This window comes from Clinocottus analis, unplaced genomic scaffold (assembly GCF_023055335.1).
Source record: "Clinocottus analis isolate CAN_PGR_092001 unplaced genomic scaffold, fCliAna1.0.p SCAF_8, whole genome shotgun sequence".
NCBI classification, from domain to species: Eukaryota; Metazoa; Chordata; class Actinopteri; order Perciformes; family Cottidae; genus Clinocottus; species Clinocottus analis.
Genome location: NW_027176240.1, coordinates 9,799,268 through 9,827,265, shown reverse-complemented (window position 1 = coordinate 9,827,265; position 27,998 = coordinate 9,799,268). Strand labels below are relative to the sequence as shown.

At 40.5% G+C, this 27,998-nt stretch overlaps 3 protein-coding genes across 3 annotated transcripts; 2 read left to right on the top strand and 1 right to left on the bottom strand.

Moving 5' to 3' along the window:
- The first annotated feature begins 9 nt into the window (after positions 1-9).
- lrit1a (leucine-rich repeat, immunoglobulin-like and transmembrane domains 1a) lies at positions 10-3,540 on the top strand. The gene is made up of 4 exons (XM_068568449.1): positions 10-131; positions 608-1,068; positions 1,890-2,195; positions 2,477-3,540. The coding sequence occupies exons 1-4, from the start codon at positions 10-12 to the stop codon at positions 3,538-3,540; spliced, it is 1,953 nt and encodes a 650-aa protein (XP_068424550.1).
- Positions 3,541-5,254: 1,714 nt separating this feature from the next.
- lrit2 (leucine-rich repeat, immunoglobulin-like and transmembrane domains 2) lies at positions 5,255-8,612 on the top strand. Its single transcript, XM_068568580.1, has 3 exons — positions 5,255-5,364; positions 5,625-6,415; positions 7,798-8,612. Exons 1-3 carry the CDS (start codon positions 5,255-5,257, stop codon positions 8,610-8,612), a joined length of 1,716 nt encoding a protein of 571 aa, XP_068424681.1.
- A 4,462-nt stretch (positions 8,613-13,074) lies between these two features.
- cdhr1a (cadherin-related family member 1a) lies at positions 13,075-24,242 on the bottom strand. Its single transcript, XM_068568482.1, has 17 exons — positions 24,182-24,242; positions 23,287-23,382; positions 22,616-22,761; positions 22,438-22,488; positions 22,245-22,334; positions 22,032-22,118; positions 21,238-21,354; positions 20,686-20,829; positions 19,935-20,013; positions 19,750-19,850; positions 19,428-19,631; positions 18,513-18,665; positions 18,245-18,409; positions 17,276-17,343; positions 15,207-15,435; positions 14,848-15,105; positions 13,075-13,614 (listed from the first exon to the last, which is right to left on the bottom strand). The coding sequence occupies exons 1-17, from the start codon at positions 24,240-24,242 to the stop codon at positions 13,075-13,077; spliced, it is 2,589 nt and encodes an 862-aa protein (XP_068424583.1).
- Positions 24,243-27,998: the final 3,756 nt, after the last annotated feature.

Below are 27,998 nucleotides of genomic sequence, written 5' to 3'. Positions count from 1 at the left end.
TGGGCCAAAATGTTCCTCGTCCTGCTCCTGGGGCTCTACACGGCCACAGGTGGACTTCTCTCCCCAGTGAGCTCCTGCCCGTCGCAGTGCAGCTGTTTTTACCACAACTTGAGTGATGGATCAAAGGCCAGGTAAGAAGATGTCCAAGTGAACATGACTTCCTATACAAACACATTATAAAGTGCTCTGGTTTGTGCGCAGATTTGCAACTTGTCAGGCGGTAATGTAGTCCTCAGATGTTTGCAAAGAACACGTGTACAAAAGATAATTCAGCGCGTGCATGTCAGTCCAATTTTATTTAATGCAGGATTATCTCTTAAAGGCACTTTTAACCTCCCCTTCTATGCGTTTCATACGACTTTATACGACTTTGGAATATGTCGTTTTTCAGAATTATTTGCCACGGCATTTTGAATGCCTGTGAATTTACCACATGCTTTGGTATCCTTTAGACTTCAAAACCCTAATGTCAGACTGTATTGCTATTTTTTTTTTAAAAAAAATACTTGCTTTATTATCCATTTACATGAAATGTCCCTATCCTGCACAATTTGGATCGGATGATTTAGAGGTGAACACATATTCTCCCATGATGTTTCCCTCTCAGGAGCGTGATCTGCAATGATCCCGAGATATCTCTTGTGCCTGTCGGGTTTCCCGTTGACACGTCCAAGCTGCGCATTGAGAAGACGGCCATCCAGCGGATACCGAGCGAAGCCTTCAACTACCTCTCCAGTCTGGAATTCCTGTGGATGTCTTTCAACACACTGTCCACCTTGAGCCCGGACAGTTTCCGGGGACTGCTCAACCTGGAGGAGCTTCGTCTGGACGGGAATGCCCTCGCCGCCTTTCCCTGGGAATCTCTCATGGATATGCCCAGTCTCAGACTTCTCGATTTGCACAACAATCAGCTCCCCTCGCTGCCAGCGGAGGCCACCACTTACATCAAAAACCTCACCTACTTGGATCTGTCGAGCAACAGCTTGCTGACCCTGCCCACCGAGGTGCTGTCCACCTGGCTGGCGGCGAAACCTGTGGAAGGCCCAGAGAGCTCCAAGATGATACTTGGTAAATCACCTAAAACTTACACTGCCTCAGTTCAAAGTACCAACACTGCGCAGTCAACACTGCGTAAAGGAGCGTGTGTTGTGAATGTCGCACAAAGCAGCGTTGTTGAACAGCAGCTGGTCAAAATCCCCATCAAGTCATTTGATGTATTGATTAATATGAATATTTGAAGACGGTATTTGCTTTGAAAAACGATAGCATTAAAAGACCAAAGTAACACTTTATTTTAACACATTTTGCATTAATAAGCCATATATACACAGCCTATTAGTAGTTAGCAATATAGCCCATATTGTAAGCAGATATAAGATGTAAGTGTTTATGAATGTATTTTCAACAGCTACTTCTGACACTTATTTCATATCTATCTATCTATCTATCTATCTATCTATCTATCTATCTATCTATCTATCTATCTATCTATCTATCTATCTATCTATCTATCTATCTATCTATCCATCTATCCATCCATCCAATTATTTGTGTGTAAAATGCAATATTTATTTTACACTTACTCATCTGTGTTTAACCCATTCTCATATTCACAACAGTGGACAGCTGTTCCTGGGTCAGCTCTAAGGGATAGGAGGGTGAAATGACAGCAAGACCTGACCTTGAACACTGGTCCGCCATCATCATCATCATCATCATCATCATTGGCGTAGTCATGGTCATGATGTAGTTTATGAATTAAATGTTAATCCTCTTATAAGATTAACATCCTAACATCCACACCGGCCATCTGCAGGCTGGTCTATCACTTTGCACACAGCTGGACGCTCGTCTTCCTTCTGTAACCTCACATGTGCCCTCACCATCAGGTCTCCATGACAACCCCTGGGTTTGTGACTGTCGGCTCTACGACTTGGTCCAGTTCCAGAAGTCTCCGTCTCTGTCGGTGGCGTTCATTGATACGAGGTTGAGGTGTTCAGCTCCGGAAAGCGTATCGGGGGTCCTGTTCAGCGATGCAGAGCTGCGGCGCTGTCAGCTCCCACGTATCCACACCGCTGTGGCACGCGTCCGGAGCGCTGTTGGGAACAATGTGCTTCTCCGCTGTGGCACCATTGGAGTCCCCATCCCAGACCTGTCATGGCGCAAGGCAGATGGGCGACTCCTTAACGGAACAGGTGAGTCTTTCTGTGTTGCGATAAGATGCTTTTGTAGGCACTGCAGTGCTGCTGTTAATTAAACAGAAAGCTACAAGTGGAGTTAGTGCGGTTGTAAGTCTGACTGACAGCTATGCTACAGCAATGAGTTATGCAACACCGCTGATGCTCATTGCAACATTGTGTGATCACCTGCTTGGCGTCTGTTTGCACATCAATGAAAGGGGATATTTCTCATATTTGTATTTTCTTTCTCATACATTGTCTTTAGTAACCACATTCTTCCCTCTCTGCCCCCATAGTCCAGCAGGAAACCTCAAAGGAGGGAATCACCTGGTCCATCCTCCGTGTCCCAGCTGTGTCCTATCGGGATTCAGGGAAATACATCTGCAAGGCCACTAACTATGCTGGGAACGCTGAAGCTGTCATTTCTCTCATTGTCTCTAACTCACCAAAACCAGAGGGAAACCAAACCAGCAACGACAAGAAAGCCAAAGTCAAGAAACCCAACCCAGTGGGTAAAGCTGCCTACCAGGAGAAACTGGTGGCCAGATATGTGGTTCCAACCTCCACCCCTTCGTCACCGCCTGCCCTGAATCCAGGCCCTCCACCGTCAGGTCCTGATCCTGGACTAGCCAGTTACAGCCTCGCTGACAGAGCCACCCCGGGGCCTGCCACCTCTTCCAACCCAGATGCGCTGTTGGATCTGGAGAAGACTAATCTAAGCAACCTGGCGGCCAACACTTCATCGCTGCAGCAGGACCCGGACAGGGTGGTCCGCTCAGTCAAGGTGGTGGGGGACACAGACAATACAATTTATCTGAACTGGAGAGCCCCTAAGGCCAAGAACACAACAGCATTCAGTGTCCTGTATGCTGTGTTTGGAGAGAGGGACATGAGGAAGATCAATGTTGGGGCAGGACAGAACCGTGTTACCATCGAAGGGCTGGTGCCCAGGACCAAGTACATTGCCTGTGTGTGTGTGAGGGGGCTAATCCCCAAGAAAGAGCAATGTGTCATATTTTCCACTGATGAAGCAGCCAGTGCCACTGGGACCCAGAGGTTAATTAACGTGATTGTGATCACGGTGGCCTGTATCATCGCGGTCCCGCTCACGGTCATCGTGTGCTGTGGAGCTCTGAAGAGACGCATTCAGAAGTACTGGGGGAAAAAAACCAAGGATATCCAAGATTCATACGTGACCTTTGAAACGCTGTCGCCTGGCACGAAGGCCAAAGGTCTCGAGGGGGAGTATTTGAACAGACTGAACCCAGAGGAGTCCAACAGGCTGCTGTCAGCCCGCTCCAGCTTGGACTCTGAGGCAACAGCTAAGATAGAGGGACAGCCTAACGAGTACTTCTGCTGACATCATGCTCCAGCTCCGGCTCCTGCTGCACACCATCTTCCCCGCATGCACCCGCACTCGCACCCGCATCCACGTCAAAGTCCGACCGCTAACACCTATACACATCCCCATCACCGGCCCTATCTCCATCCACATCCGCATCCCCATCACTGCCCATGCTCTCACTCTCAGCAACGTCCTGACGTCAGCCCCCCTCCCACGCGCTCCCGTACGCCCACACCGTGGGATTCCCCTCCACCCGTCCCTCCCCGCTGGATCATGCCACCAACTCCACCACCACAGAGATCCAACTTCTATCAAAGGACTTTTGCACGCTGCACTATAATGGAAATATCGGTTTAGAGGAATATTTAACATCAAAATTAACTTCTTCTTTTTCAGACATTTGTAGAATATTTAATGCAGTGCGTAAAATAATGTTTTGATCACTAAGCCTGTAAGAGAAAACATAGCAAACATTGTGATCTATCTTTTGTTGCACTTGCATGGCCCGAAGAAACCTCTGCAACCTGATCTGACTGAAAGGGAACTCATTGGTAGAAACTGTATTGTTTGTATCATTAATGTATGTGTATGAATTGTATATACTTTACTGGATGATGAACACTTACATATACAGTTAAGTCTGTGCCTCTGTATATATCTGTCATATGTTCTCAGAGAAGATATACACATAGGCATGGTTCAACACTCTGTTGTTTGGAGTAAAGCTGGAGCTGGAGAGAAGTACAGAAAGGACTGAACTATGACACAATGTAAATAAGGTGGAAATGATGCGAAGTGAAATGTTAAATTATTTCTATTCCCAGCAATGAGACACACACGGAAATATCTTTATGTACCTGTTTTGTGCCACCATCATGACCCCATTTAATGTAGATCTATTTATTCCAATTATATTATTTGAATAGTTGAATAAACTTTTATATATACATATCCAGTTAGCGGTGCTTTGTCTTCTTATGTCTACTTGTTTCATCACATCATGTGGATTGATTTTCATTTGAAAAGGGTGATACAGAATACACTCTTTATTGTATTTGTGTGGCTACAAACTTATTTCATGGAATGAGTTCCGTATTCACTAAGGTGCTCTTCAAGGTTTGTATAATACCTTTAGTTATAAAAATCTACTAATCATTAGTAAATCATTTATATGGTACTGACATAACAACTTTAAGGTTGTCAGCTTGTGAAAAAAGTCCACCAAATTTTCCAGCAGGACTTTTCTTTGATGATTTAATTCATTAATAAAAAAAAATCGAATGGAGCATTTATTTTCTGTGAAAACGTGTAGAGAAACTTGTTTAAAATCAATGTCTTAACAACTTATTAATTGATATAGCTGCAGACCTGATGGCTCTGTACTTGCAAGTATTTAATAATAGATCTCAAACTTGTATAACTTTATCATACCAATAGAATATATACTAGTCAGTATATATAATAAGAACACTCAAACACGTGTTCTTATTCATAGCAAACAATAATTTGCATTAGTTATGAACAATTGATGAAGATTGACTTATAGCAACACACAGTGGCTTAGACTAGCTGACACTGTCCTGGTGCTGATCATGCGTGTCTCTCCCAAGAATTAGATGCCACTTGTTCAGTCTGTAAGGGATTAAGCTTAATAGGCTTCACTCGTCTGCCGCACTCGACATGTCTTGAGCACGAATGTAGCTTTCAATTTGATGACATTTTGCGGACTATGGACATAATTTGTTACCTTCTAGTTATTGCTTGGTTCAACATCAAGGCGATTGAAACGTATCCTCAATGTTTACGTGGGTGCAGCTGCGTAGAAGACCGCCATGGAAGGTAAGACCTGATTCATGTAGTCCAAGCTTTACCATGGCAGACGTATTTTTAACCTTTTAACCGCGTCAGTGGCTGCAGGAAATGATTCAAGGGCATGTGGTTACATCACAACATGTTGTATTGTTTAAAAAAAAAAGTCAGAAAGTTTAGTCTAGATTGAGGACTGTAGCTGCATTTTGTGGCCCTTGTATATAGTGTTTGCAAAGTATCAGGCTCCACAGTAACCAAATGCTCACTGAAACTCTTGCTTTTAATCGTAGGTCGCTCGTATGCATGGAAGAGAGTGCGTTTGGGGCCATACCAGAGAACCTTCCGGATGACATGACCAAAATACGAATAGAAAAATCTCACTTCACTGAAATACCCAGAGGGGCATTCTCACAGACGCCCGCTTTAGAAAACTTGTGGTTGAACTTCAACGATATCACACTGATCAATTCAAAGGGCCTGGAGGGTTTGGGGAACCTAACCGAGCTCCGTCTGCAGGGGAACAAGCTGCGCTCGGTACCATGGACAGCGTTCGAGGACACGCCGGCCCTGAAGATCCTGGACCTGAAGCACAACCAGCTGGACGTGCTGCCGGAGCACGCGTTAAAATTTTTGCCAGATCTGACTTACTTAGACTTATCCTTCAATCAGCTTACGGTCATATCGAAGGAGGTTTTCCAAAATTGGCCTCTCTACCAAAAACTCCAGAACACGGAGGAGCGGGACGGGGCCGCTTCACGGACGAACGTCGTCCTCGCGCTCCACGACAACGCGTGGGTCTGCGACTGCCGCCTGAAGGGCTTCGTGGAGTTCATCAGGTCCCTGAGCCCCCCTATTATACTGATGAACTCCTACTTGACCTGCTCAGGGCCGGACTTTAAGGCGGGCAAGTTCTTCCATGAAGTCGAGCTGCAGGCGTGCGTGAAGCCCGTCGTCAGCAGCCCATCCTCCAACGTCAGCATGCCGCAGGGCGCGAACCTCACACTGCGCTGCTTCGCGAAGGCCCGGCCAGACCCCGCGGTGTGGTGGACATATGGTCTGAAGATAATCAGAGGATTTCATGGTAAGAGTGTGATGTCCACGATATGTCACCCACACGCCAGGCCTGATATCTTGTGCTAAATTAGATACTTAAACACATAATAATCGCAGACTTTATAACCCCTCTTTAGAATGAGGAGATCTAAATCTGGATATTGGCCCACCGCGCTAATCTGCACACCACCAGTGTTGATTAAGAGTGTAGGAGATTATAGTGCACTACAGCCACCTAATGTTAGCCGTGTTGGGCTATACTGTTTACTTGAGTAAAAATCTGCGTCATCAGACTTAATATTTAGAGTGCAGTATGTCATGCAGATCACAACTGCGAGTAAACAGTTCATCATTCACATATAAGAAGGTTGCGGCTGCCACTGGTGTCCTTGCTATAACTATCAACATGTTGCTGACAGGCATCACTTGGGGTTGAATGCCTCCAAACTAAAGTCAAATAACCAAATAAAAGTATTCCAAATAAGTGGGTAAGACCAAAAGCAACACTACACATTTTTGAACAAGGTATTCTTTATAAAGGGCTTATACGTTGTGGCTGCTCCTTGCTTTTTACTGGTTAATACACAATTCATTAATGATTATTATAATTCAGTTATAAGCAATTAATGAGAACACCGTTTTGGTTGCCAGGTTGGGAAATATTTCCCTTGTTCAGAGTCAATAAAAGTCAAGTAGTTTAAAAGTAATTAAAAAGAGTATCACTTGCCTCACTCGAAGACATCACGTTTGCAATTATACATGTGAATAAGTGATTAATAAAGATCGGATAAGCCGACAGCAATACTAAGTCATTTAAAATTGAAATCATTAATCAAACACTTTAAATATTAAATAAAGTATTACAGTTAATGAAGGCATTTTGTTCAGCTGTTATCCAAAAAGTCACATGTTGAATCTTCCAAGAGTGGATTTTCTAATGAATTAAAGAGCTTCACGAGTTCTGGTCTTAATAATTGATAATTTGGTCTTTCTTTAGATCGTAAATTACATTTATCCATTATTAAAGCTAAAAATTACAACCACTCACTCTTTTCGACCCAACCTTCCTCTCTTCGATAATAAAATTACACAAAGACAAACATTTTTCAACTGCACCATTTTGTTTTGCTACTTGCATTGACCATGTAACTATTATACAAAAAAGAAATGTTACAATATTAACGTTGACAATCATAAATAGTGTGTCAAAGCAAAATGCCAAACACTTTGCCTCCATGAGGATCCATTCATTGGCTTCTTTTTCCACCTCGAATTATAAAAGATACCTGAATGTGTTGAAACAATTAGTGTTCAACTTGATATGTGGATTTGTTTTTTAAATAATAAAAATAGGGTTACTGTCTCATATATTGTTTAAAATAAAAATGGATATCCCTGTTTTCCTCCCAGAGTCTCAGGAAAGAGTGGATGAAGACACCATCAGATCCCTCTTGGTGATCCCCTCTCTGCATGTGGCTGACCGCGGCGTCTACACCTGCACTGCCGTCAACTTCATCGGAAACGCGTCTGTCAGAATCCTCCTGGACGTCCACGCTCCCGACGGCTCCCAGTCATTAGTGCTCTCTGAAAACCCGCCTGCTGTCGTCGATGAAAACATCTACATTGACTTGCACATTGCAAAACAGACCGTCCGTGGTATTACCATAGAGTGGCACGCCACTTTGGACCGCCCAGCTGAAACATGGTTCACCATCCACTTTGGCCTTGCAGGAAATCATAAGAAAGAAATGATCTTCACTGGCCCTGGGATTCACTCTTACTCTGTCTCTGATCTGATGCCTGCTACCAAATATGAAATCTGTGTAAGCCTTAAGAACCAGGCACCACGTAATGGCCAGTGCATTGTGTTTGTAACAGGAAGTGACATTACAGAGATGGAACAGCGGGAGAAGCTGATACATATAGTGGTGATAGTTTTAGCCATGGTGCTAGCGGTCCCTATAGGTATGTTTGCCTGCACCACCGACACTAAGTTCGCCTGCCTGGAGGGCATCATGGAGTCCTGGAAGAACCGGCGGAGAGAGAGAAGCTCATCCAGGATGGAGCACGAGAGGCAGGGCACCTTTGACAGCCTGCAGGCTGCCAGCGACGAGGGCCTGGTTAATAAAGACTCCAGTGAAGACAGGAAGGTGAGGAGAAGGTCAGAGGACCGACAGCATAAAGGCAAAGCCGAGCACAGCAGACTCACAGCTGAGCTGTATTAAAACACTATTTGTTAAGCCAACAAGGGAAAACAGGAAACTGACCGTGTGATAGACCAAAGTCTGACTCTGAGACAGTTATTTTTGACAAAAGTAATAGAAAAAAATTACCATCTGTATGACACTGATTTTAATACTCATAAATGTAATATTCAGAAGAATGGTCATGTTGTCTGCTTTGGTTTTAATCTCATCTTTCCCTCTGTTTTAGGCTGCGGAGTTTGTTGCAAAGATGTGAATGATCCCCGTTATGTCAAGAGTGTAATTCAAGGATTTACACCCGTTTGCAGTCTGACATATGACATGTTTCTCTTGCTATTATTTATTTAAATTGCTGCTTTATATAAAACCTCTGATTGATTTAAATTAAGTGCTGATGAGGTCATCTAAAAGCTTTTCAGTTGTAGGTGCATACTTTATCTTTATATAATTCTGTGTTAGAACTTTAATGTTGTTTTATTTATTCATGTATGGAATCAAAATGGGTGAATAGTATTGCAGCTGTATATCAGCATATTTGAAGGTGTAAAATATTGTGTATGTTCACATCCTATAATGTAAATGTCTAAAATCTGATCAAATGTATTCAACTATTGTGTGAAACATATCTGAATAAATAGACGATACATTTTTATTTAAAAAGCAGTGCATGACATTTTGTGAGCAAATTAATTAAAATAATTTGACTGAAAAGTTATCCCATTAATTTTCCAGAAGCTGTGTGAAAGAGTCTCATCCAACCGGGTCTGCACAGACATCCCTATAACATATATAACAAGTTGAATGTATAAAGTATTTCTAAATATAAGACCAGTTCATTAGCGGCAGCTTCGACACTAGCTGAATTCTGGGTAATGACACACCTGGATCCTGTTGCAGGCCCTCCAGCCTCTAACAGGAAGTTGGTAATTGGCCGACATCTGATGATTTAAGACAGACTTGAAACCTGTTCTATAGGCTTTAAAAAATATAGATGTATATCTGTTTAAATAACATAGGTCACAGTGCTAAGCTTGAACTAGAATTACATTCCTCCATAACACACGTTGGACTGAAAATGGTCAGCACTGTTTCTGTTTCACGGGCAAAGGACTGTATCTGATCTGTTAGTTACCACTGAAGTGACTGAGGGAGTTTAATGAGGTATTTTTCCAAACCGTAACTGTAAAGTTTAAGATGTTAAATCCTCTCTGTGTCACTGTACATATACGTCACAGTTCTGCGTCTCCCACTTCTGCGAACACAACGGCAGCCATGCGTCATGTATGATCTCTGCTGACCAAGCGAGACAGATGGCATGTCGGATATGCCTCGGCCAATAGCATTGTTCTTTTGACATTAATACTCAAACACTGGCATCCTCTCCAATATCCCCTCCAGCCGTCACTTTATGATCAGATCACACGACCCCCTCCTCCATCTCCATGTGCTGCTTCCTGTGTTGCAAGCCGTTCATCTCTGCTGGGGCTCGCTTCTGTTGCAGGGTTTTAAACGACTGGCTGATATTGGCAGCTCTCATTTTCTGGAGCATAGTCACATCTGCTTTCTTGCTTGTACGGGCTTGTTTGTATGATTGGCAGGTGGGAAATTCATGCTGCTTTTTTGTTGTAATCCCTATGTACTGTGTATGAAACAAGACTGTGGATTTGGTAGACACTAAATATCAGTTATTTTAGCACAGAACACACAGGAATTACATCTTCATTTATCTGATCTTATTTTTCTCTGACACACCTCATGTTGCATAATGCAGCACGCTATTTGAACACTACGCCTCATAAAAGCTGCTGATCTCATGGTTAGCCATGTTCAAATATCAGGAGTCACTCTATTGTCGTACACATGATGCCTATATTAGTTTCCATATCCAGAAAAGCAAATATTTTATTTACAGTAAAAACCTATGCTGCTATAAACACATAGCAGGGTCTTTGAGCCCTGTTCATCGTTGTCTTCCATTCTAAAGCATCAATGCTCTTTGCAACTTTTAACTCTGTAATCCTCTATCAAATAGCCCAGTAATCCTAGCTGCCTCTTACATGACATAATGCATGATCATTTGGGCTGCTCGTCATATTCCCTCATTTCATTTGAGAGCATTAACAGCTTGCAAAACTGAAAACTTTTTCTGTTTATGTGTGCAACAATCTTTACCTACAATTTGGGTTTGGTTCCACGAGAATATTTCACACTGTACTGATCTGAAGAAAAAAAACAGTACATATCAAATTTGTATCTATAATCTGCGTTTTGGAGGCAGTTCGGAGGCAGTTTTCACTTCACAAAAAAATAAAGCTCCCCGGGGTCGGCTCTGCAGCATCATAACTGTAGGAAATGCGCCAGCTGAGGCAGTTCAAAGCCAGTCACACATCTTGTCAGTCCAAACTAAATCAGGGCAGATGGACTTTTGTTTTTTTTGCCAACCATGCAATATTGTACAAAGATGAACAACTTGGTCCTTGGATTAGAGAGGGTAATCTGCAAATGTCATGTTTTATGTAACTTTGAAATAGTGTGCATGTTTGCCCATGATGTCTACACAAATACCCAGTGAATGATTCAGTGTAACTTCATAATTGGTAGTGCTCACATTGATATTGGAGCTAAGGAGAGCATAAGCGCTTGAATCACGATACATATTTTCAGAACATCTGGTGAGGTTTGACTAAAAACAGCAGTAAATGTAATATTCTTGTCTCAGGCCTTCTTCATACATCTTATTTCAACACTCATCATATGCATATTCACGTTGTTCTACATGACTATAATTCTGTAGGAATTATTAGGATAAGTTTCTCTACTTATTGTGTTTTTCTTTTTCTTTTTTTTTTTACAAAAGCTTATAATTCAGTAAAACCTCCCTCAAGGCGTTAAAAGCTTCAGTTTGAGTCATACTTATTCTTATTTGAGGGTTTGGGAGCAGTGATCTCAAACCTTTTCTCACACCATCTTTATCTTTCACCCTGAGCTTTAGCAGCTTCTCCTCGTTTTCCAGAAGGCGGCAGTAGAGTATATTTGCGGGCTCATTAAGGAGGTGTTGGTGATGTAAGCTGGCATCAAAGCTGTGTTTCACAGAACCTCCAAGGCTCCAGACTAATGATCTGAGCATGTTTTAATCCAGGACAGTTGTAGCTGGTAGGGACCATCGAGGCCTCACTGACTGCATGAATATTTGTAGAATCAACTGCGTGACTCAAAATCTAAAACATGTTTCAAAAGACATTATTTATCTAAAATCAATAATCTAGATGCATCTTCATCTCAAATTGAAATTCAGCTGTGGAAAGTAAGTACATATAAAACATTTTTTCTGTAATACATTACTTTGGCAGCTGTAATTACTTTCCAGATTCATATTTTATGTACAAAGCCTATTATCATTTTACAAAAGATGAAGTACTCTTATAGATTAACCTATAACGTTAGATGAGCTCCACCTCCAACTAACATTAAAGGACTGCTTCAGTAATTTCATCAATTTTTATGTAATTTACAATGAAATAAAATACCACTGAGCCACTCTGTAATGAGGACTTCTAATTTGGATTTGCCAAAGTCAAAGGGCTTAATTGCGTATTTTACTTCTTTTACTTAAGTACAATGATACTTCATTCACCACAGTTTAAATTACAAATACATTTTATTTTTTTGTAGGAAGTAATCAAATATTTTGACAGCAAAAAAAGACACCAAATGAAACAAATAAACCACCACGAATACATTAGTAAACAAATGAGATGCAGTCTGACTGCTGCAACACAGGGGTCGAACCAGTGCTTTCCACCTGCGCAGAAGGATTAAAGGTCTTCTAACGTGATCACTTCGGTTCCCGTCCCTGGGGCTGATCTCTTTAGTCAGTTCAAGTGTCATGAAATCTCTTGTAAGGAGCTTGGTTGGATCCCAAATAAACAGTCTCGCTTGTTGAAATCTGAATGACTTCATTCTCGACAAGCGATCTGGGGTGAGAATCTTTAAGCCACTCGTGTGTCAACAAACGGTTCAAAAGGTGGATTTATCTATTACAGAATGACACAGAAACCTGAAACAAACAATGAATGGTGATGAATCTCTTATGATGGGATATTTTTCCCCCACATGAAAATTACATTGTTGATACAGAAGGAATTAAGCTGTTTCAGTGTATTTAATCTTTCGTGAAAACATACGCACACACACACACACACACACACACACACACACACACACACACACACACACGATTGAGTTTCACAGTTCATTTTCAACCTTAAAAACATCAGTCGACAGTATAATCTTAAGGTCTATTTAACATGTGTTCTAGAGCTTTTTTTTATCAGAGACCTTCAAGTTCTGGGCCAAAACGTGAAGTTTGAATATCTTCATTTTCCTGACACCCTGCAGGGACTGGGTCTGCTCATAAACATCCTGAATTCTCCAGGATGGCTACCAAATGAACCTTAAGGTAAGAATGTTTTGTCAAGCACAATCAGTGTTTCAGCATCCTCTTCTGCTCCAGCCTCATCTTGAGTTCTGAGACCAACGCTAAGTTCACAGTGTCCTGTCTGTTCATATTTGGCTTCTTTCTAGGTTTGGGTGCCACTGTTGCTGAGATGGTTGGTACCGCCCACTGCCTCTCCCCTGGGATGTAATTTGGTGGGGGAAGAGATGGGGCGCAAGGCGGCGGAGGCCATTGTCTCACAACATCGGTCACATTGTTGTTATAGTTGACATTCTCCACGATGACCTCTGGCTCTTCCTCTTCTACTCTGAATTTCTCTCCGGGAGTTTCTGGTACCTTGAAGGGGTTTCTGAAGTTCCAGGGCGGCTGTTTCGGTGGCCTCCTTCTTACGCGGCGGTTAGGCAGGACCCGGTTGGACTTTTTGTTGCGCATGAATGTTGCAGTGGAGATGATGACTGTGACTATGACCATGAGGCTAATGACACCAGCGAGCATGCCTAGGATTTGCAAAGGCTGGTTTCTATTGTGCATCAAAAATGATCCCAAAGGCCCCCCACTGAGTTGGGTCTGTAAAAGAGCACAGGGAGAATTCACATCCATGGGACTGAAGTTAATGTCATGTAAGGGGCAAAATAAAAAACTAAATCACCTCCATAATACTGTTTGTATACAAACTAATATTTGTTTCATTTCTGGTGAATGTCTTGCAAATTAAACACACTACAAATACTACTTATAGTTCATTTCCTTGTTCTACTGTTTTATATTTAGTCAAGACAAGATCAGAGAGGTTGACTGGGAAACCCATAGCTGAGACCATCCAACATCTGAGAATTTAATATGGATTAATGGGAAATTAAAACTCTAACAACTAATTTGGTTATTTTGGTGGTCACTGTGGTGTCATTATGTGAAATAAATCCCCCAAAACGGGACAATGACAACATTGTGCTCCTGTACTCTTTTACAGACACAGCCTTGTTCTATTACGAGATCCTTTGAAAACAGATTGCTATAAATTCTTGGTACCGCTGAGTAAAAACTACAGTACTGCTGTGCCGATAATCTCAAGGCAATCTTTATTCACGGCACAGGCCTCCTTACAATCTTTCTGATCTTGCCCTGAGCTTGTATTCGGGACTTTTTCACAGAGTTCCAGTATATAAGAGTTGAAATGAAGATTGTCAAAGAAATGGCGAAGGTGACAACGGTCAAACAAATCCCAAACACAGCCCCTGGACGTCTCCTTAGGCCCAAGAAGTATGAGACAAATCTGGATTTGACCTGAAAACATGACAATTGCATTTGTGTGAGATTCAGATTTCTTTTTCTGACTCCTAATTTTTAATTTTAGCCGTGATGAAATCGATCACTCTGCAGAAAAGCTGCATATACTAACTGATCAGATGTTTCAAGACTTGTTCATTTGCTTGCATTACAAACCGTTGATAGAAAGATATTCACTCACTGGGAGAAAACAATATAGAGGTTAAAGAGCAGTCCCACATACTCACCAAAATGACACTTTTCTTTGAGTTAGAGCTATACTTCAATGATACATTGTTAATGTATTTGATACATTTTTCAAATATCATTAAACAATATTTATGTATATATAACAATATAGTAGTCTGTAGCTACAACTAGAATGACATTAGATCATAATATGCCATTAGTGTTCCAAACACAATTAATCACTGATGGTCTAATGGTTGCAGCTTTAGACACATTAGTCGTGTTGCATATAGATATGACCCCTCATATGACGTATTTCTATACATCTACTTTACGGCAACTTACAGCCTCAGTGATGTCGATCTTGATGACCGCAGTAGTGCTGAAGGAAGGCTTGCCGCGGTCCCGAGCCTGCACCACCAGCGACCATGTGCAGTCGCTCTGCTTGGTGATGTTCTGAATAATGGCCATGGACTTGATGTAGGACTTGAGCATGATCTCCCCCGTGTCAGCGTCAATGTCAAAGATGTTGTTGTTTGGCTCAGCTTTCATGATGGCGTACTCAATGACATTGTTTGGGACCTCTGCATCATCATCTATAGCCTGTGTAGATGTTAATGCATTTGAGTAAGAAGATAATGGTATTGAGTTTACTCTTCGAGATTCATTTTATCTGACATAGTACATCCTGAAAGAGCAAATACCTCTATTTTCACTGGTGCTCCAATCACCATAGTCTTCTCCAGGAAGTTGTTATTGAATGCAGGTGGGTGGTCATTCAGGTCCAACACAGTCACAAAGACCTCAGCCAGGCTGTACTTCCCCTCTGCGTCCTCTGCCTTTACATAGAAGTTATACTTGGACCTCACCTCCGCGTCCAGACTCGCCCACGGCTGGGTGTAGATGATCCCAGATGTAGTCTGGATCAGGAACCTGGAAATGAGATAAGATCGTTCTCTATAATTCAAATGTATTGTGAAGGCAATTGTGAGCCACATTTTTCCACACAGTCTTGAGCATTTGCATAGAAACCTTTACTGTCTTCTAAGAGGCTTACAGAAAATGTATACACTCTATTTTATGACGCAAGCATTTTGTTTGAGAGCACCATTGTTAAGCGATGAACAGCAGAAAGACTTTACTACAGGGGTATTGTGCTTTAGATTTACCATTAGTTAGGCTACTGATAGCCCTAACCCCATCAAGATGGTCTAAACTTCAAGAGACTACTAGGAGTGTACAAATGACTAATTATTACTAATTTCTAGCTGAGCAAAATAAAAGAGATTACATTCCTGCTTGATGGCATAAAGTTGCTTTTCTTCTAAAATCAGACATGCTGCACTTGCAACTTTTAAAAACAATAGTTAATGATAATACCACTGTCAATTAACTTCAGTCAGGAAAGATTGAAGTGTTAACGTAGAGTGGAAGATTGTTTCACTGACTGACTTGTTTCGTTACTCTACAGTGACTTCGTCACAATCGGAAATAAACAATCTATTTTCTCCTTCAATCCTATTACAGGATTAACAAAGACAGAGGTCACGAAGGCAAAGCTCAAGACTGCATGCTCCTGTGTAGTAGTATTTTACAGGATATAGTACAAAATAAACAAAAAAGAAGTATATCGCCAGAAATATAAAATGTATAACTTTGCAGTAGGTTCGAATATTTTTTGCCATTTATTGCTTCAGCACCCATTTAAAGAGGCAGTTTGGAGTGACACAGTTGAAAACTGGTTTTGACCAAACAAACACACACTAAGATAAACAAAGTGCTCCAAATCTCTCTCTAATGCTTATTTCAGAAATCCACCTCCTGGATGCCATGTGACATCACATATCTGCTCTAATTCATCGCTACAGAGCTCAAAATCTCTACTGAAAGGTCCAAAAATACTCTACTACTACCTTCATTTCATTGTACACAGCAAGGGTTTATTGGGAACAGCCCAGAGGGATTCAACACGTCTCTACTAACATACACCTGTCTGTTTATGTTGCTGCTGCATGTTACAGGATAATGTTTCTTTTGCTTTACTGTTTCCAAATCCAGGTATTTTGGTCTTAAGGCATGCAGGTTTCAACCTACTTTTTTTACAATATGCAGGTTATCTTAAAGACTATCTGTAGTGATGTGAAAGGAAAGGCAAGCTGAAGGTATATTGTGTGTTTTCTTAACAGAGAACAGGGACCACTGACCTCGTCAGAGGTTAGACTTCTAACAGGAAATCTAATAAAGATCAAGATGAGAGACAATACCAGCAAATCCTCCTTGGTAGTACAGCGCATAGGACCAAACTAAACCAAGTCCTAATATGAAAAACAAATCTGCTGTGATATTTCTGAACAGTACTCTTTTAGGCATATGTGTTTTCACAGTAGGAGGTATTCGTAAGTACAGTGGTTAAAAAGCCACATCCGTTATAAATTTCAACTAAATTCCTGTTTTTCTTTTGTTAATAAATACTGAGAGCATCAACTGCTTATATCGTCATACGATGCATGTGGGACTTTTTAAATATGTTTTTATTCTCATTTCACCAGCTGATTTTCTGTATTTACGGGTTTACACACGACATAAAGGACCAATAAAAAGTCTCCACTGAGGCAACAAAAAGGTATTCTGGGACTTTGAAAACATGGTTTGCGTGTACATATAATACAAAATGTGTATTTTTCTTGTGCAGGCTGATACATTTTAAGGTGGGGCAGAGTGCTAAAAAAATGTTTTGAATCTATTTTAGTTAAAGTAATATTCTTATACTCACAAGTCAGCGCCTGATCCGTAAATGGAGTACTTCACATCACCCCAAGGTCCCGAGTCTGGGTCTGTTGCCTGTGGTTAAACAGAAAACATTATAGACAATAACGTTTTATGAGTTTGATCGAGACACTTATGTCAGTTTAATAACAGTCAGAGTAATCTGCGGTTCTTCTTCAGCAGTTTGCATGCAATATGTGGCTCAGTGAGCTATGGCATATCCTTACTTTCTATGTCATACCGCTGATAAACCTCAAAATACTGATGTTAGATTTGTACCGCTTTACTAAAGCAGGAGAGAGAACTGTCTGCCACCATGGACTCAGTGCACTGAATGAATCTGTTCTGGATTGGAAGATGATATTGCTGGGGTCAGCTATAAAAAGACTCTTTTTTGATGTCATAGGAACATCGTCATGGGCATCTGTCAGTCTGTCTGTCGCTGCAGGGAGGCCTGTTCGCTGTCTCAATATGTCCAAGGTCACTTGTTGGCTGTTCTTTCATCTGATTGAAATTGCCTGGGATCAAGGAAATGAGCCCCTGTGGCATTCGTGCAAGGGCAGGATTTATCATCAAGCCCCCCTGTTGCTTTGAGCCTCGGCAAGGGCGATGGATGATAGCAAACGTTTAAAAAAAAACAACTAAATGACACTGAAACATGTTGCTAAAAGTGTTTATTTCTGCACACATTTCTGTGCTGCAGCTGCATGTGCTGCTGAGCATTAGGGGGGGAAAAAAAATCTGGGAATTTGGTGTTACACAACAAAATGAAAGTGATAGCCATCTGGCAGCTTACCTCGCCTAGCTTTTATCTATGTTTTCACATATTATCCCAACCCTCACCGCCGAAAAAGTGGACATTTAGGGAATTAATGGCCCTCTAAGGCATTTTGTTAAATTCAGCATTCATCTTTAGCTCAGGGGGACGTACGTTGGTGTTGACATGTATTTTTAGACAGAATGAAGACTCTCTCACCGTGACTGACACCACATTGGAGCCACCAGGTGAATTTTCTGGAATTCTGGCGATGTAGTAATCTGAGGAGAATTTGGGAGCGTTGTCGTTTGTGTCCAGGAGATGAATGACGATGTCTGCTGTGGCACTGAATCTCTCGGGCGTATCGATCTCAACTGCAAGTAGCTAAGGAGACAGAATATTAATAAATCAATATATGGAAAAAGAGCAATACACAGCAGGTGCAGGTGATGTAACAGTGTTGTTGGGGGGATGTGTGCATGTTAACCTTGTATGTAAGAAAATGGTGTTTCTCATAGTCCATGGCAGCAGAGTCTTCTACTAAGATTGTGACCTGGGCCTCATTGAGTACAGTCTGAGGGACGACCCGCAGCATCCTTCCCGGTCCTAACAGTCGAAGATTAAATTTAGCATTTGCGCCCTGCAAGGGAACAACACACATCATCACATTAGTCAGAATGTCTCATTAGTGAAAATGACAGATATATTGTACATGCTTCGATCTATTTATAGTAATCTGCATTTGTCACAAAGCTATCGCAGACATACAGTTTAATCCATGAAGTGTACAGTCCATTCAATCATCATAAAAGCTTTGTATGTATTAGAGTGACGTATGAGAGATCAATAGAATATCAGTGGCAGCAGTAGTATTCCTGGTGAAGCATAATAGCGCTGGACAAAGAGAGCTTTGATGTTGTAACAGTATTATCAGGACACATTTGGTGAGCATCAACCATTTGGACGAGACTCATACAAGGAGCTGGAAACCCAAAGGGACTTGGATAAGCTGACAAATGGCACAGCTAAAGAGCACCTTTTAATTTGTGTTGGCTTACTTTCAAATTTGTGCAATTTTAAAAGGATTGTCTGTGATAATGGCAGGCTTAAAGTCATTTCATGGACGAAAAGGCACAATGAATGTTGATCAAATCAGTCTCTTATTAGATAACAATGTAATTTGGTTGGACATGAGTGTTATTGCATAATCAGTTTAACATAACTATTATAGCAATCACTGTTGCTCTCTCTTCTGGTTAACTGAGGCAGCTTTCAACGGCAATGACATCGTAGCAGGGCTAAAAGTTGATAACTGCTCAGTAAAACAGCAACTGCTTTGTCATTTTCATCGTAATCAGTCAGTGTATGAAGTAATATGGATGGAAGACAATGGTTCCCTCACCTGATCGGAGTCGTTGACAGTGATTTTCAGCCCCCGGAGTATCTCTCCCTCCGGTGGATGCTCATACATGGTCAACTCAAACATGTTCTGAGTGCCGTTCTCGCCGTAGAAAGTAGGGGGATTATTGTTCAGGTCCACCACACGGATCACTAATGTGGTCGTCCCAGAGTCCAGGAGTCTGCCTTCAGGACTTACTTCTGATGCCTGGACACCAGGGGTGAAGGTTATGCATGTCAGCTCACATCTATCACTGAGCCGGTTGGATATTTACATAATCTAGCAGTTTCACCTGACCGGTTGTACTTTGTGAACTGCAGCTTACCTTGACCTTAATGTTAAAGATTTCTCTCTTCAAGTATACGGGGAGACTCAGCAATGTGATACAACCGCTTGTTTTATTGATGCTAAAAACACCATCGTCACCTGGAGAGACAAACAACCAACAGACGATGAGCGCTGCCGAATCACTTCAAAATCAATTTAATGTTCTTCGAATGAAATGCTTACCATCCTCAAAGGAATATCGGATTGGATTTGGGTTTCCCACGTCGCCATCTTTGGCAAGAACAGTGAATATTTCAGATCCCTGAAGAAAAGTTAAACAGAAAGCTTTTGCTTTTAAATCAATAGTGAAATGAGATTAATAATTACTGGTAGAAGAACAAGATACTCCAGGATGCAAGAATGAATAAAGACCTTATTTTCCTTTCCATTAAACAACTCTTTTGTGTCACTCTTAACTTGATTTAACTCAGTATTTGGGTGAATAACACTGTCAAAAAATTATGATATACTCGTTAATATTTTCCAAAACATCAAACAAAGCAGGACATTTAATTGTTCTTGTCAAAATGTCATAATTCTAATTATTCCCCTTTGAAAGAAAGTCAGAGCGTGTAATCTTTCTCTCTCTATGACTGCTGTGACATTTTGTGACAGCGATAATGTGGTTTTCACCTGCTGTGCAAAAAGCTATGAGGAAATGTCAGCAATTAAAGCTGTGCGATATGAGATGATGCCGTCTGTCTGGTGGGGCTTTGTGTTCATAATGTGAACATAGAAATAAATTGCATTCACCATTAGGGTTCTTGCTATGCTGTATTCAATGTGATTAAGATGTAAATGTATTCCAATACAGAGGAAACGTGGCAAAATGTATTGTACAAAATGTTTATAGACTTGTGCAGTGAAGAATTGGGATACAAACTGAGATAGAAGTCAAAGAAAAAAGTCACTAAAGGGTTCTTTTCATACTTACTGGCAGTGAGATTTCATAAACGTAGCCAAAATATGGTGTCCCAATAAAAGATGGTGGAGTGTCCTGTGCATCAATAACGTTGATCGTCAGGGTCGCAGAAGACGACATAAACTGCTCCTTCCCATTCAAATTACCACCACCATCCTGTAACAAAAGAAATGTGCAGTTTATATAGGACGCACAATCCAGTCAGGAGTATACAGAAGAGTAATAGTTGAAGTTATAAATATGCTTTGTAACGTTTGTGATTTTCACACTTTAATATCATATACAGAGTTTAATTTATTTTAAGCACACAAAAAACACACACATTTGTTTACTGTTAGTGTTTCTTATGTAAAAATATTCAACGTATCCTTGAGCTCAATTTGAATATAATTCCTTCTTCACAAAACATTTGCAAAGCTGATAAAAAAATTAAAAAAAACCTGCATTGTTAACATCCATGCATGCTAGCCATGTCTTGCCAAGATAGCAGACAAAAACTCGATAGAAGGTTTTGTCTCGGAAAACAGATCCATTTAATGAGTTTTGATACACCTGTTGTATTACCTTTGCAATGACAGTGATGAAGTGTGTCTTTGTTTTTTCATAGTCCAACATTTCTCCAGATTTGATACGCAGGACACCACTATGTCTGTCTATGGCAAACAAAGTGGACTGAGGATTCTGTAACAGAGAACAGGCCAAATGCAGGATTTTAAAAGCACTCACACATAAACACACTTTTAAGGTCATATGAGTAACAGCCTGTCGCTGAAACCCCATAAACCCCATTTACAACCACGCACGTGAGATATCATGAAAAGTGGTCAGATGGTTGCATAAAAACACTCAATAGCCACTTGAATTATCGTCCGCATCATGCCGATAGTCCATCTCGCTATAGAGCTGGATGTAAAGAGCCCATATGCTCAAGGACATGACAAGCAGGTGAAAGCTGCTTTGTCCAGATGTGCAGTGCCTCAGTCGTCACTGTCACTCCAGGCCAGCTGTTCTTTAGTCCTAATAGCCCAAAGTGCAAACTAACATTCTCTGCCACCCCGACCAAAGCATCCCTCTAAGCCTCCAATACCTGACACAAATGTAATTGTGATTTAATCTCCATCCTCATAACTACTCCAGCATGTTCAGGCACATGCACACATGAGCACTGAAATAATCCAACTGATGTTAACCTTGTTATCAGTAAAACATCTATACATTATTTCCGTGACAAGCAGATTAACATTGGATTTTCCTATTGGGAGCATTTAAAACATGTTGTGTATGTGCTTATTTCTCATTTAGTTTATGTATTTATAGAGTGAGCTGTGTGTGGGGTGTGTGAGTGGGTCAAGTGATACCTGGAGGAAGTAGGTGACTGAGCCTCCGGAGCCTGTGTCTTTGTCCACTGCCTCTACGTTGTAGATGCTGCTGCCAGACTCAGTCGTCTAAAACACAGAAAAGGATTTAAGTCACACAATGTAAGGTTGTGTAATACACTGTCTTTTATTTTTTATTTTATGGAGAGAGAGATTCACTTCAGGTTCATAGTATACACTTTTGGCTTAACTTACTTCCAGGACATCAATTATTGCCGGCATGTTTTGGAATTCAGGTTTTTCATCGTTTGCATCCATTATGAATACTGTGACTCTTTCCACAACCTAACAAGAATAATAGAAAAAAACACATGAAACAATAGTTTAATTATTATATTATAAGCGATGGTACTAAACGGCATAATCGCACACTGAAGCAAATCTTTACCTTGCTTTTTCCATCCGAGATGCTGACAAGAACATCGATAGAATCTTGTTTCTGAGCAGAAATAGAAAACCAGTTGATATGAAGACAAACATGAGGAAAATGTCTTTGTTTTCTGTTTTTTAAAGATGTTAAATTGATTATTTGTTTTAGTTTTGTCTGCGACCTATGTTAAATGTACTTCTCTATCCAGCTGTTCCACCAATGTGATGTTCCCAGATTTGGGGTCGACCCTGAAGTATTCTTTGGACCCTGGATCAAAGGAAAGGCCATACCTCACCTCCTGTCCCTCAGGGTCTGAGCCATTGAGGCAATATATCTGTGTACCTGAAATAACATTTCATAATTTAGTGAAATTATCTTCAGGTGCCTACTGGTTCAGACATATTTGGAGGTGTAAAAACATACCATGTGTATAAACAGTATGTATGTACATTGCTTTTCCAAATTTAAGAATAGAAGATCACTTGCTAAAACTGTCTCCAAATTCATACACACAATCAAGGAGTGTAGTAAATCCAGTGTGTGGGCCGAACTGCTGTGGAACAAACTAGACTGAGACACAATATCCATAAGTAAAGTAATAATAGGCACCCTGACTGGAAGGTGTTCAGGGACAGCTGCAACTAATCGGCAGCCAGCATATTGTGCCTCACTTCAACAGGTTGTGCCAGCAGATGAGCATGTTAGTGTGAGTGTGTACCTGCCATACATTGCCTGTTCAGCTATTAAAGACTATTTAACATCTTAAACTCCCAAATATTGACAGACAAAACACGTCATTTTCATAATTGGTTGCTGCAATCTCCTATGTTTACGCTAAATGTGCGGCATGCCGCAGGTTGAACTTACCGACAGCCGTATCCTCTGAGAGGCTAAACAGCGCCAGGTTCCCGTTGTAGATGTAGGGCCCATTGTCGTAGAACAAAGGGGCAAAGTCTGCATATGCTAAGGACATTAAAGTAAAACCATTGTTAATAGCTTAAAGGTTTTGGAGGGGTACAAATATAGTGTTTGCTATGGCACGGGTTGTATGCTGTTGTCTATTTGTGTTTACTACAAACATTGTTTACTATTAGCTGACTGATGTTTTCTTTCTTTGTTTTGTTGTTAACTTTTTTATGGTTTTGCTATGTTTCTTTTTTACCTTTTGTGGTTTACCATAGCATTTTTACTTTGTACAATGTCTTTGCATAAAGGAAATATATACCATATTAATTTATGTAAATGCTCTGATGACGTAATTGTATGTTTATGACAAACCTAATAAAAGTTCAAAAGTATAACGTAATTTCCTTTAAAGTGAGACTAGAAAACACAATTTTCCTCCAAATTTAACTCCTAAGCTTAAAATAACACCCACTCAAACAACATGACCAGAAGCATGTGGTGGCTAATGTATATATTGTTTGTTTTTTGTTTTTTCGTCTTTTTTGTCTGGAAACCTTAACAGTTACATACAGTTAACAACTAGGGACAAAACCAAGCTCAGTCAGTTTGACTGGGATTACAGGTGAGTTACGTCAACCTTGTAAAATACCTTTTCTATACATAGCCCTGTGATCTCTTTTGGCAGAAATAGTGCTATCTAGAAAATCACGACCGAGTGAATATTGAAACCAAATCCAAACAAATTAAATAAATCTGTATGGCGGTCTTACAGAGTGAAAACACACATTTAAATATGAGCAACAAACCAGATTAGGAAAAACAGCAGTTAAGCATAAAATGAAGGTATGAAACTCACCAAAGCAGGGGTGCACAAACACAAAAAGCAGCGGCAAATGTAATATCTTCACATTCTTCATCCTAGAATGAAGTCGTGAAACCGCACCATGAAGACGGCTCCGTCGAGAGTCCTGTACATAAGAAGCAGCTCTCAGGTGTTGGTGTGCGACAGGAGAAGCCGAAAGGCAGATGCTCGCAAGATAATCCAATGACTCATCTTAAGAGTTACTCCTGTCTTCAACTGGGCTTCTTCAACCACCAATGCACTGGAGAAAGCTCTGTCAAAACTAGGATAATAACACAACTTTGCAGATGACGGACAAGTTTAATTTTCGATTTGTGGGGGGTTTTGATCAACAGCTATTACTACAAATGATAAATAAACAAACATGCACTTCTCTGATCATGGCTAGGCATCTTGGAAAAAAAAGAGATGCTTTTGTCTGGAGGTAAGAAAGCTAAACAATATTATGGCGATAGAAATGTCAACAATACTTTGTATATCTATTAATTTGTTTATCAATATATTTAATGTTTACTATGTCTATTGTGTGTTGAACCTCTTTTATTAAAAAAAAAGCCAATGATTAACTTTTGGGACTTTTTGAATAATATTTTGGGCACCGGAGCTGGTTAATCTTCTTGTTTTATAATCTAAAGCAACCCAGAAGAAATTCTGTCTCTCATTTATTCAGACAAAAAGTGGGTTAATGCAACTCAAAGTGCCTCAAATGACCCAGTTTTGACCTATTAAAACTTAAAAATGAACAGTTAGTAGCATTTATGTAGATCTACTACAATAAGTGGTATTAATATGTATATTTTTTGTTGTGTATTATCACCTGCAATAAGAATCATTGTGTCTTTGTTACCATAGAACAGGGGTCACTAACAGGCAGGCTGCGGTCCGGGTCCGGACACAGATGCCGTTGTCTCCGTACCAAAAACAAATAGATAATTAAGAAATTATTACATTTTCATGGATCACTTCTATTTAACCAGCACAGCTTTTCTAGCTTTCACAGCTCTCGTCCAGCGGTCCAGGAAATGCACCGACCAATTGCACGCCTTCTAAATCATCTCATGTGATCCTACTCGGCCAACACGACGTGTGTATATAAACGTTACCCCTCGACTCGAGTGAGATATTCACACATACAGGACCTGATAGATGGAAAAACTAATTGTACTTTTTCACTTGGTGCTCCAAAAAGAGAAATGTGGGCCGCTTAACCAGAGCCTTCAAAAACAGGCAGTAGCAGGCTCAAAAATGGACAGACTATTATATGTTTATTATTTCCACAACAAGTTCAAAAGCAGCATGTCTTATGTTCAGCAACATTAAAAGCTGCATTGTGAACTAGGAGACAAAGCACAGACATGTTGAACAAACATACCGACTCACATCTGAAATTTAGTCACAGAAAAATTAACCTAAGATCCCAATATGAACAGAACCCTAACACATCAACTCACTGACCAACAATAGTGTTAACAGAGAGGAGAAATGAGTGGTTTAGGTCAGAGGAGGGAGAACCCTGAGGTCAGAGCATATATAAGAATTATCCAAATTTACATGTGATGTTATTCCTCTTCCTGGAGCTGGCCTCCATGTTTCTACTGTAGCCCAGAAAGGACAAACAAAAAACTGACATTGGAAAAGGTCATGAGTATTGGCCACCATAGTTCTCCTACAGGCTTGACACACAGGAGAAGTTTCAGAATTTGCAAACGTATCCTTGATGACGGCAAACCCGACACACTGCACCATCAATGCATCTAAAAACATATGTCTTACTATTTGCATTGGTGTGTGTACTGCTACGTTCTGCAATCAAGAGGGAAACAACCTATTCTGAAATGTTTTCATAGACAGTTGCCATTACTATTGAAAACAAAAATAAGTCAACAGCTGTTTGTGCAACAGGATTTTACACACAATGAATAAACCTTTTACAAACCATTCTCATACTAAAATTAAATCTACTTTATAATCTGAGTAGTGCTGTAGGATCTACAGTGTATAGAATGAGCTCAGTGGCTGCTCGCTGCACAAATTGTCCTTTGAGAAAATTGTACGCTGGCACTGGGAGTAAAAGAGCAACACACACACACACACACACACACACACACACACACACACACACACACACACACACACACACACAGAATACAAACCTCCAATGTGTAACAGTGTATGCTTTATGATCTTTGGCAGCCCTGCGTACCCTTCAGGATTAAAACATGTGAGTCCAGACAGCAACATATTTAAAGACAAATCAATGATTTGTATGTCCTTTGAAGAAAAATATGAATAACTTTTACACAATGGGTCCATAATATGTTCAGCAGCAAAGATCACCTGTCAGGTTACTTCTGTATGTTGGTGGTCAAGTCCGTGGCTTCGTGTTTAATTCTCATGGTCCTGGCAGATGGCTGGTGGAAAGATTAACCCACTGTGCTCTAATCTCTCCTCATCTTGTAATGCACAGAGCCTGTCTGTGGCACACATGCTCCATCAGACACACAAGTAAAGCACAATGAGCACAGACAATGTTGCCTTTCTTTGGTGGATATGTTGCATAGTGTGCAACATTATGTGAGTTTACAAAAACATGATGTTTTTTTTATCATCTGTCAATAACAACGTGACATTTGTTAAGAAATGTTTTAACCCTTGGATGTGTGCATTGTACACATTCTATTGTAAAAGCCAGACACTGAAGCTTAAATGCGCAAGTGTCTTTGCCAGGATCACTGCAAAACATCATACAGATAAAAGCTCACTGCTCATCTGTAGTCATCTTCTTAGTTTCTAATCCTGTGCCTTCAATCACAGAGGCATGCTGACCTCTTTGTTCCTGTTGGGGACAGAGCCGCCAGGATGTCCATAGGGAAATTTCAGGGAGATGCTCATCTCAGCTTGCTGCTGCATCTGGGTTATTGTCTTCAATAGACACAACTATGAATGGTCTTAGTGTGCCTGACATTATCAGTATGGATCAGATACTGACAGGAATGCATCATGTCTCGAATCATGTTCCCATGGGCCTCTTACATCGCCTCTTATAAGGTTTAGCATCTACATGAAAAGAAACACAATTCAAGGAAACAAAAGCAGCAAAGGATGAAACATGGTACATAACATGTTTCCTTCTTTCATCTGTCTCTGGGACTAAAACACACACAACTTTTCTGATCCAACATAGACCAGCTCGACTTCTCAGGTTGGCTGGCACCAGACTTCCTAGAATTAAACATTGGCTAACATGGCTCACCTGCTATTATCTACTTTCATCTTCAAACCTGCCCAAAACGTTCTCAGGGAGCTCAGACTTTCTTTAACATGGACCACTTTCAAATGTAAACAAAACATATTTGTCTGCCTTCAATTTGAATCATACACTCATTCAAAGTGTAGTTTTCTTTCCTCCCATCTTTTTAAAAAAAAAAATGTTTTTCATTATATTTTACTTTTTGTTTGCGTTTTATTTTCCTCCCCTTTTTGTTTATTCTGTGTATTAAATGTGCTGCAAAAACAAAGTTTCCTTTTCTTTCCTTTTGTAAACAGTCATGTGATTTAAATCGTAGGAAAGGAAACAAGATATCCTCTTATTAATTGGTAGAGTGTGGCTTTAAAATACATATAATTCAGGATGTTTAAAGATAAAAAGCCTTCATAAAAATACCAGCGGTATTTTAAATAAACCCAAACCATTTGTGTAGCATATATGTTTATTTTCCCAATAATATAATAACATATTTTATTGTATTTTAACTCCAAAAGATTTGGAATTATGCTTGAGAAAATGTTTCCCTCAGCGACATTTGGGTTT